The sequence below is a fragment of the Balaenoptera acutorostrata genome, chromosome 6 (genome assembly GCF_949987535.1).
Source record: "Balaenoptera acutorostrata chromosome 6, mBalAcu1.1, whole genome shotgun sequence".
NCBI lineage: Eukaryota > Metazoa > Chordata > Mammalia > Artiodactyla > Balaenopteridae > Balaenoptera > Balaenoptera acutorostrata.
In genome coordinates, this window is record NC_080069.1 from 104,911,768 (window position 1) to 104,922,372 (window position 10,605).

Below are 10,605 nucleotides of genomic sequence, written 5' to 3' on the forward strand. Positions count from 1 at the left end.
CAGCCTGGCAACCACTGGCCTGTGTGGGAATCGCCTTCCAGTGGAAGCGCAGCAAATCTCAACTCTAAACCCAGGGTGTCAATCTAAGCCTCAGTCCCAGTGTGCCCAGCTCTGCTGCCAGAGGCCTCGAGCTTTCCAGAGCTTTTGAGGGTCCAAGATTCAACTGTCCTCCTTTTCCCTTAATGCTCCAAGCCTTTTTCCCAGGCCCCACTGAGCCAATGTCCATGATTCCTGGTGGCTTTCAAGCTGAAGCCACCCCAGAGGAAGGAGCTGGGGTGGCAGAGGTGAGCCTCAGGGTTGACCCAGGGGAGGGGTAGGGAAGCCTGGGAGAGCCCATGAGGATGTGGCTGTGAGTGGGACGATTTGGCACGTTGGCAGAAACCACCCAGGGCTTCTGGGCGCCTGCCAGCACGTAAGCAGGAAGAGGGCACGAGCACACAGTTCTAAAAGCATCGTTTACTTTGGTTTTCACTTCTTCAAGGCTCAGGAATTAAAAAGTTCTAGTTCTTGGGTCTTGCACACTTTCTCCATCACTCCTTCAGCCACTGCAATAGCTGAGGCGTGTAGTAGGTGATGATGATGTCGGCACCTGTGTTGGGAGAGAAGCGGGAAGCAGGGGAAGGGCAGGGCATCAGCTTGGGGAATACCTTCTGGGAGATGAGGGCCGGGGGTGGGAAGAAGGCTACCATGAAGAGGCACAGCCCACGGGTGTCACAACCTAAGACTGAGCTCAGTTCCGGTGAGTCCTAGCTCTGTACGTTGTGTGACCTTGGGGAAGGCATTTTCTCCTTCTGGGCCTCAGTTTGCCAATGTATAAAACTGCACAGTGGGGGAAACAGGTAAGCTGTGAGTTCCCTCCCCACGCTGTATGCTCAACCAACAAAACCAGCTCCCATTTATGAAGTGACAAGCATACACCAATTACATGTAGCATCTCATTTAATCCTCTTGACAACCATGCACCAGCTATCTTGTCCCTAGTTCATAGACAAGGACACTGAAGTTAGAGAAGTGCCTTGGCCAAGGTCTCAAAACCAAAAAATAATAGAGGGCTCTACGTGCTTCACTGTTCCACATTCTGTCCTGCGGTTTCATGTCTCTTCCCCAGCCTGTCTGTTTAGATCTCTGGCATTTCCAGGCATGAGACTCCAGGCTGTCTCATGACTTTATTTCCCTGTCTGGGCAAAGTGCCTATCAGTCCCTGCGGCACATGTCAAAAACTCCCACCCCTGCTTGCTCACCTGCTCTGCGGAAGGCAGTCATGACCTCCAGTACAGCAGCCTTGAGATCAAACGCTCCGGCCTGGGCTCCATGCCACAGCATGGCAAACTCTCCGGAAACGTGGTACACGGCGAGAGGGAGCTCAGGGTGCTGGGGAGAAGCAGCGGGGGGCAGGCAGGTTGAAGTGGGAGGTGGGCACGCCTCTGGGAGTATCCCTTCCTCCCTGCTCAATGTGTGACCGTCTTGAGCCCCAAGCCCTGAGTCACTGCTGCTGCCGGCCTGGCCCATCCTCGAGCTGTTAAAGCAGAGCTGTTCAAAGGCTCCTGCGAGCCCTGGCGCAGAGGCCCACAGTGGTTCCCCGGGCGGGACGGGAAGGGTGGGGGGTGCTGGGGATTCCTGTTCCCCGGGCAGATTGCTCAACTCCGAGATTCTGCAGTCCCTCGATCAAAGGGCCCAGAATCTGTGGACACACTCTCATCTCCCCGAGCCCCCTCTGGCCTCCGCCCTGTGCTCACCTTGTTCTTTACCTCCCGCACAATGTCCAGGTAAGGCATTCCTGGCTTCACCATGAGCACGTCAGCGCCTTCCCGTACATCCCGGTCCTAAGGGATGAGTTATGGTGTGGGCAGTGCCTGGGAGGCGAGGTGACAGGGGGACAGGCCGGGTGGGGCTGGAGCTCTGGTCACTCACCACCGCGCGGAGGGCCAGGCCTCGTGCTCCGGGCGGCAGCTGGTAGCAGCGGCGATCTCCAAAAGCTGGGCTCGACTGAGCTGCGTCCCTGGGAAGTAGAGACACCAGGGTGGGCTCCAGCTTTGGGTTAACGGGTCAGGGATTCAACAGCAGACCCCTGGCCATCCCCACTCACCGGAAAGGTCCATAGAAACAGGAAGCGAATTTGGCACTATAGCTCATCACTGATACCTACGGGCAGATAATAGGGGTCTTGGCTCAGCCAGCCCTCCAGATGTCCCAGGGTGAAGTGACAGGGAGAGAAAGGACCCAGGCCGGAAATAGAGGCCTGTGTCCTAGTCCCACTGGAGCTCTGGGCCTTGCTTTCTCTGTGTGAGGTGCAGACACGGGGGCAGATCCGGTCCAGGCTCTCTTACCTCCCCACGTGCTGCCTGCACCCCCCACCCCTACCCTGTTGCCAAATCCATGTGCCATCAGAGCCTCCTTGATGGCTTCCACGCGTCCGTCCATCATGTCCGACGGGGCCACCACCTGACATCCTAAAGGGCAGAGGGTGGCCTTCAGAACTCTGGGACCCTCCTATCCACCCTGCCACCTCCCTGACCCGGGGGTGCCCATCCCTGCTGGTGGCTCACTCACCTGCCTTGGCATAGGCCAGCGCCACCTCTGCCAGCCGCTGGCGGCTCTCCTCAGCTTGGAACGACCCATTCTCACTCAGAAGCCCTGCAGGACAGACAGCTGGGTTTGGGGAGCATCCCGGGCCTTGGCCCGTCTCCACTGCAGTGGGAGTGCTGGTGGCAGCAGGGCTGGTGGAAGGAGGGAAGCTCACCGCAGTGACCGTGGGAGGTGTACGGGCACAGGCACACGTCGCAGGCCACCAGGAGGCCGGGGAAGTTCTTGCGCAACAGACGGATGGCCTCGATAGCCGGGGAGTCCTCGGAGTCTGCCGCAGAGCCCCGCTCATCCTAGGGACAGGGGAAGGACAAAGCGGAAGGACAAAGTCACACGAAGCCTTTGGGAGGCACAGTGGCCAGCCACCAGGGCACAGCCCCAGCCCTCTCCTTTATCACCACGACCGCCCCTGGACGAGGAGGCACGGGGAGGACCGTTCCCATTTTGCAGAGGGAAACCTGACTTGCCCATTCAGAGCTGCAGCCCTACTTAGCTTCCCGATCCTACATGGCTGCTGTTTCAAGGGCAGGGGCTGTGTCCGTTCACCGGTGGCCCCAGGGCCAGCACAAGGCTGGAGCGAGGGTGTGGTCAGCGTGGAACCTCAGCTTATCCTCACCCAGCCTCCCCCTCCCCTTCCCTCTGACCCCTCCTCTGATTTGTCACCTTGGGAACTCTGCTGGGGACGCCGAAGACTAGGACACAGCGCAGGCCCTCCTCCACCAGGGGCTTCAGCATCTCTTCCAGCCGGTTCACACCATACCTGCATGGAGGGGCTGAAGTGAGGCAGGTCCCAGGCTAGGGTCCCCCCACCCCTCTGGCCTGTGCCTCTGTTAAGAGTCAAGGTGCACATGGCACCAGGAGGGCTCAAGCCTCACAGTACACGGAGGGGCAGGAATGCACCCACCAAACAGATGGGAAAACCGAGGCCCCACGTAGCAGAGTTATGGGATTCAGCTGTGGAAGGCCCCTTCAAGGTTCTGTTATTGAACTCCCATCTGAAGTTCAGCGTTCCTCTGCTACGGCGCCTCTGGTGACAGGTAGCTCATTACTGCCCGAGGCTGCCTCTTTTGTTGTGGAACAACTCTGCCCCCTGAGACAGTCCTTCTGAGCTGAAGTCAGCCTCTCTGGATCTTCTACCTCCTGGGTCTGCTTCTGCTTCCTGGCACCTCCACCTGTGAAATTGCTCCCTCCATCATAACCCTGCCCTCCCCACTCCGTCTCCTACCTGGCCACTCCTGGGAGGCTGGCGATAGGCTGTTTGTCATCAGGAACATCCCTGCAAGAGCGGGGGATGGGCTATGGATTGGTAGCTGTGGGAAGGGCCAGTGGTGAGGGGGTGACTGGGAGGGATGGTTGGGAAACTCGGAAGGAATATGGAGGTGGAGATGGTGGGAGGAAGATGGGATCCAGTGTCTGGTTCCCCTGCCTGGCCAAGCCCAGGGCCTGAAATAATAATAGGAACAACAAGAATAACAGTGACAACAAGCAACTGTACTCAAAGAACAGTACTCCTAGGAAGGAGTCAAGTGGTTAAGAACTTGGACACTGAGATCAGAAGGTCCTTGCTTGCTATCCCAGCTACTTACTGACTGGGCGACCTTGGCCAAATGGTACTCTTTGAGCCTCAGGGCCTTCATCTGTATCCTGGGTCGATTCATTCATTCATTCATTCAACAAATATTTATTGAGCACTTATTATGTGTCAGGTACTGTTCTAGGCTCTGGCAACACAACAGTGAACAAAACAGACAAAAATCCCTGCCCTCGTGGAGACGACATTCTAAGGGATAATATCCGTATTCTTCTCATATGAATACTGTCAGGGTGGAATGAGATAATATACATAGGTGCTTAGCATACCAGTACCCGGGACACAGTAAGCCCTCAATATGTATGAGCTGTGCTATCGTGACTCATCATGACTGCCACCTCTGACATGTACATAGTACTTTACAGCCAACAAAACATCATCTTGGCTTCTGTCTTGTTGCAAAAACTCAGGATGACAGGCAAGGGTTATTTTTATTTTCCAAATGGGAAGACTGTATTCTCTTCAAGGTTTGTTTTTCTCTTAATGGCTGTCCTTAACCCAGCAGGCCACGTCCAATACATTGAGCTCCAAGCTGACAGCCCACTTTATCCCCGCAACACAGACACCTGCTCTGTTCACATGCATGCACACACACTCAACCCACCCCCTGCCGATCAGAGACCTGGCTCATTTGGGGACTCACGTGACAAAGATGGGGTAGATGAGGCTGGAGGCACTGAGGCTGGCGGTGGTTGCCTGCCAGGTCCGAAGTAGTGGGTGGAAGTAGCCGCTGTGCAGGACCGACTGGGGCTGCATGGTGGGCAGGGAGGACACAGGGCAGCCGGGTGGCTGGAACTGAGGGTTCCTGGGGGGTCTGCCTCGTGCTCAGCTCTGTGAGGGCGACGAGAGGCGCGTGAGACGTGGTCCCTGGAACCGGGAGGTAGTCACATACCCGCAGGCTTTTCCAGATTCCTGCTTCCCCTGTTCTCTACCCCAGTGCTACTCCTAGTGGGGTTCACCAATCCCTGCCGGTGTGCACCAAGATAAGTAGACACTTTCATGAAACTTCAGAAACTTTCAGAAAGTTTTCAGAAACTTCCAGAGCAAGTTGAATCTAATAATATAAAATCTGGGTTTGTATTTTATTTGGTCTCTTTTTTTAAAACAACATGTCTCTAATAATTCATTTTCATTGCATTTTATCAAAGAATCAGTCTGGGATGGACTGGACTTTACTATGAGAAGCCCTGGTCTAGCCACCACTTAAACTTTGCCTATTCAATGAACAATGTCCATGGTCATGGCAGAAATTTTAGAAAAGTACAGATAAGCAAAAAGAGAAAAATTTCCTGTAATTCTACCTCTAGGGGAACACTGTTAACCCCTTGGTACACGGACACACACTTAAGAGGATTAAATCGCACCGTGCCGACAGACAGACAGACAGACACGCCTGTGGAGTGGCCACGGAGGCTGTCTTTTTCAGCCCGAGAGCCTCCTGCTGTTCCCCAAGCACACTCGGCTGTGTTCCAGCTCACCCTCTTTCCCTAGGAGGCTGGTGCTCTTTCCACAACTTCCCCATCCCCAAATCCTACCAGGTTCTCCACCAGGCGGCCCCTCCTTCCCTCTCCCTTGCAGCATCTCTTCTTGCCCAGCTCACAGTCTCTCTCATATACCAGTTCTCTGTGGCCTTATCTTATCTCGTCCCTGTAGGCGGAGCTTCTGCAGGGCAGGGTCCACACTTAGTTCATGTTTGCCTCCTGCACAGCACTCTGCCACACAGTAAATATATTTACCCACATGAAGTACAAGACAATATGCCCTAAATGCCAAATAAGGGGTGTAAGACAGAAGGAAGCTGGGGCATTAACGTTTGTTTCTTGAGCACCTACTATGTGCCAGGCCACGCTGGGCACTCACACACATGATTTCTCATCCAGTTGGCACCGCAGTCCCAGGGGGTCGGGCTGACTGAGCGCATCTCGGAGAGGCCGAGCCTACCATGAAGGAACCATGACTTCCAATGTGAGTTAGGAGGTCAGAAGCTTGTTGGAAGAAGACAGGACTAGAACTCGGTTTTGCAGGATGAGTGGGTTCGGCTCGGCAGAGGGAAAGGGGAGAATGTTCCCTCCGGAGGGGAAAGAAGGGGCCAGGAGGACGGGCTGCGGACTGCTCTGAGGACTGAAGAGGCAATCGAGGATGTGTGTTTGGAGGGGAGGGGCGGCCAGACTGAGGACAGGGAAGATTTCTGAGCAGGGGGCGGGGCAGGGGCCTGCTCAGAGCCTGGCTTTAGGAAGATAATTCTTGCAGCCTGAGCAGAGCTGACTAGAAGCAGAGGAGGACAGAGGCTGTGGGGCGAGAGGGGTGGGGAGGAGGGGCCATCCTAAGGCGGCCAAGAGGCAGTCTCTTGGGGCAGATGCGCTAGCTTGCTTGACCTGGAGGGCAGCAGAGACAGGGACAGGCAGGAAGAGGGCGGTGGGGAGCCGAGCCTGGAGAGAGAGGAGGTGGAGAGCTCCGTTTTAGATGCTTCCTTTTGGAGGTGCCTAACAGCCAAGTAGGGGGAAAACAAAGAGCCACCAATCTCTCCTTGTATGAATGGGACCTCAAGGCCCAGAGAGGGGCAGGGACTTACCCACGGCTGCACACTCTCTGGGTCTGGTTGGGGGGTCCTTTAGTACACTGATGATGCCTTCCCCTCCCCCTGCCCTCCAGCCTCCCAGGCCCCTTGGCTCCCTCCCAACTAGCTCAGGGGCCTGTTTCATCTGCTCCTCCTCCTTGGCGGGGTTGGGGTTATCAGGAGCCACACAGGATCCACTCCACCACCACACCCCTGGGCCAGCCACAACATCTGACACAGGGGCAAGCCAGGCCTCCCCAAAGATGTCCCAACCCCCATATGAACAATCATTTAGCAGATACAAAGTCCTGAGTGCCCAGTTTGTACAAGATTTTGCTCTTAGGTCTGCTAAGGATTAGCCCAGCTCAGAGAGGTTAAGTCACTTGCCCAAGACCACACAGCTAGTGACTGAGCCAGAATTTGAGTCTGTTGTAGACAATGAGTGCAGGGTTTTACCTACCATACCCCATACTACTGATAAACACTTGATTCAGTAGGCGTTGCTCTGCCTATACTATCTCTGCCTTGGAGAGATGGAGGGTATCAGAGAAAAATATACTGAGTGTATGTTGTGTGCTGGGCACTGCACTAGGTACTTTACACATATATATTATCCCATTTAATTGCAGAGAATTGTTCTAACTTTTAGTGATAAGGAGATGGAGGCTCAGAGAGGTTAACTGACTTGCTCAATGTCATTCTGCAGAGTCACATCATATTTTGAAGGCAGGTCTTTAGGTCTCTAACTCACTTTCCAGAGAACCTTTATAGCAGCAGGCCCCCAGCTTCTGGAATCCAAAGCTGCATTCCACTGGCTTCAACCCCACATCTACTTTAGAAGGCTGAGGAAGCAAATGCCTTCTGCTTATCAGAAGCAAAAGGGCAGGGCTGCCTAGAGGCCTTGCAGTCCAATTCACCCGGAGGAGACTGGGGGTTAGAGAGTGGTGAGGGGGAGGCCTTACTAGGGCAGTTCCACTTTTATCTGTTTTTTTTTTAAATTTTAGGATTCAGCGAGAGATTTGAGAAATGGGTATTAGTGCTGAAAAAAATTAAAAAGTTGAAAATCACCAACCCTGTTTAATCGTTTACATTCTGCTGCGGAAAGTAGGGTGCAGAAAGGAGACAGGAGTTGTTTGACATCCACAGCGAGTCAGGTACAAAGCTGGGCTTGACCATGGGTCTCCTGGCTTCTATTCAAGGGCCTGTTACCTGCCCCACAAGTAGTCATTCTGTTACATACGTGCTTAATAAACAAACATCTGTTTTTTTTTGTTGTTGTTGTTTGTTTTGCTGCACCACGTGTCACCTTAGTTCCCCTAACAGGGATCGAACCCGTGCCCACTGCAGTGGAAGCGTGGAGTCTTAACCACTGGACCGCCAGGGAAGCCCCAATAAACAAAGATCTGTGCAGTAGAACAACAGCCCCTGAGCAACAGAGGTGCTTCTCTGTTTGCAGAGCCAAATCCAGGTGGAGGTTTTGCTTTGCCAAAAGTCCCTGAAAAATTGGAAGATTTTCACATACTTGGAAGGGGCACTTCTCCCAAATCAAGGGAGCCTGTAAGCCACAGCTTAAATCCTGTGACACCACACTGAAGACAAGGGCAAGTCACCATGGGATGCAGAACAGGTTAGCTTAACTGGAAGGCTGTAGCAGGCAGTGTAGAAAGAGTAATGTTTCAGGGTCAAACAGTCCCAGGTCTGCTCTGTGCTCTGTGTATGACTTTGGGCAAGGTTGCAGAATCTTCATTTCGTAATCTATGAAATGGGAATGATACTATCAAACTTGCAAAGCTGCAGAGAAGATCAGAGATAGTGAAGAGGTACATGCCTGGCACAGTAGCCACTCAGTAAATATGCAGCTACTTTTACTATCATTAGGAGTAGAAGTGGGATGACTAGACCTCCTGGAGTGGATCACAGCTGTGCCCTCTGCACCACACCCAGAAGGGAGAACTTTCACTCAAACCTGGATGGGCCACAGGGTCTCCCAGGATATCTGAGGTGGGGTCCTTGCCTTCCAGCAGCTTATGTGGTGAAGGAGAAATAGTCACCATACAGATGCTACAGTAGAGGGGTGGACTATATGCTATAGGAGGGACCTGTGTCTCTTGGAATCAAGGATGGACGGCTTCATGGAACAGGCAACACTGAGGGATAAGTAAAATTTCAGATTGTTTGTGAAAGTATCTCCTTCCTTAGAAGGTAACTTCTTCAACTTCGAGTAACCTAAGTTGGGCCCTGAGAACTACCACCCAGAGGGGCTGAGAAGAGATGCAGGGCCTGATCCCCCCATGTTGTGCTCCACTGAGGATTCCAGAGGCTGTGGTCTTGGCACAGAGGGTTGTGAGCTGCTGCCAGCGATGACAGGCTCTGCCACTAGCAGGGGAGGGCCAGCTAGGTAGAAGGTGGCCAGGGCTGAGAAATCCAAACCCCCAGAAGGGCCCAGGACAGCAGCTGTCAGGCAGTTCTGAAAAGGAGCCGACTGGCTACCTGTTTATTCAAACTGCATTTCCTGAATATCTACTCTGGGCCTGCCCCAGTGCTAGGAACAGGGATGAAAGAGAAGAAGTAGACCCAGGCCTTGACTTGGCTTTGAAGAGCCCAAATCTCCTCTGGAGCTAAAAGGAGAATCAGCCAGTTCCACAAATTCCTAGAACATACTGATTAAGAGGTTCCTTAAAGCTTGCTGACTACATCATTGAAATGATGGTGATACTGGGTTGACACTGGTCCAAGATCGTGCAGGGGTCAGTGGCAGATCTCGGGCTAGAATCCAGGTCTCCAGCAGAGAAGTCCTCAATTTCCACCATTACACCTTGATACTTTAAGTACAGATTTCAAAGCTGCTTATCAGCAGAGCTGGACTCCTGGAGAGCTCTGGGTGAAGGGGGTGAGGAAGGAAAGAGGCAGAACGGTGACTCTGGACCTGGCTGCAGTTGGCAGCATGAGGGTTACGGGTGTGGGTTTTGGAGTCTGTAGATGTGGGTTCAAATCCTGAGTCTGTCACCTTCCAGCTGTCTGACCTCAGAATCCTCATCTGGTAAATAAGGACTTGAACAGACCTCAATGGGCTGTTGTAAGACTGAATGGGCCAATGCATGTAACTTATGTACAATCCTAGCACAGAGCGGCTGTTATTGTTTGCACCTCCCTCCCCCATCCTGCGAGGCACCTCGGGCTCTCCGCTGATGGAGCCTACCCAAGCGGTCTCCAAGGGAATGGACCCCAGACAGGAGACTCGGAGCCCAGACCCGGGTCCCCAAGGGCAACGGCCACGCAGAGACCTCAACCTCGCTGCAGCAGGACATTCTACCTCTAAGAGCCTAAATAGGAGTCCCAGAGTCACTCCGTCCTCGGCTGCACCGCCAGCGCTTGTGGATTACAGCAGAGTCTGGGTCTGGGGACACAAGACTTTGATGCCACAGCCCCTGCCTCCAAGTCCGCCATCTCCCCGGGTCCAGTCCCCACTCACCTGCCTCCCTAAGGAATCTGAGACGCCACTCCCGCCACCGCTGCCGCGCGCTCTGCTCTCCCAAGTCCCACGTGGGGGCGGGGCGGCTCTCCCGGAAGCAGCTGCCTCTCTCACAGCCCGCCCCCTACCGCATGCAGGCCTCGCCCCCTGTGGGCACTTGGCCTGAGGTCGGCTCCGGCCGAGACCACGCCCACTCACGTCAGTAGGCCTTGCCAATCGGGTGTGCCGAAAGGCTGGAGGGCCTGCCCCTCCCTACGCTGAGGTTCGCTCCTGAGCTGCGGAAGTCCCGGGGGAGCCCACTTGGGGGCGCAGGAGCGGCGCGGCAAGGGTGCTGCGTGTGAACCGGCCTCGAAGGTGGTTAGAGGCCTGAGGTTTTCTTTATAGCCCCTCTTTTCCCAGCCT

General features: G+C 54.3%; 1 protein-coding gene across 3 annotated transcripts; it reads right to left on the bottom strand.

Annotated features, from left to right (window-relative positions):
• Positions 1-441: 441 nt before the first annotated feature.
• ALAD (aminolevulinate dehydratase) lies at positions 442-10,343 on the bottom strand. Of its 3 annotated transcripts, none has more exons than XM_028165443.2 (12): positions 10,204-10,343; positions 4,818-5,005; positions 3,809-3,859; positions 3,247-3,343; positions 2,741-2,876; positions 2,551-2,634; positions 2,362-2,450; positions 2,087-2,142; positions 1,912-1,999; positions 1,737-1,823; positions 1,242-1,371; positions 442-589 (listed from the first exon to the last, which is right to left on the bottom strand). In XM_028165443.2, exons 2-12 carry the CDS (start codon positions 4,928-4,930, stop codon positions 531-533), a joined length of 990 nt encoding a protein of 329 aa, XP_028021244.1. In that variant the 5' UTR covers positions 4,931-5,005; positions 10,204-10,343; the 3' UTR covers positions 442-530. The 3 variants fall into 3 exon arrangements, with proteins under 3 accessions (XP_028021244.1, XP_028021245.1, XP_028021246.1); XM_028165444.2 differs by having other exon boundaries at positions 4,818-5,041; positions 10,204-10,336; XM_028165445.2 differs by lacking the exon at positions 10,204-10,343 and adding an exon at positions 5,710-5,796.
• Between the last annotated feature and the right edge of the window lie 262 nt (positions 10,344-10,605).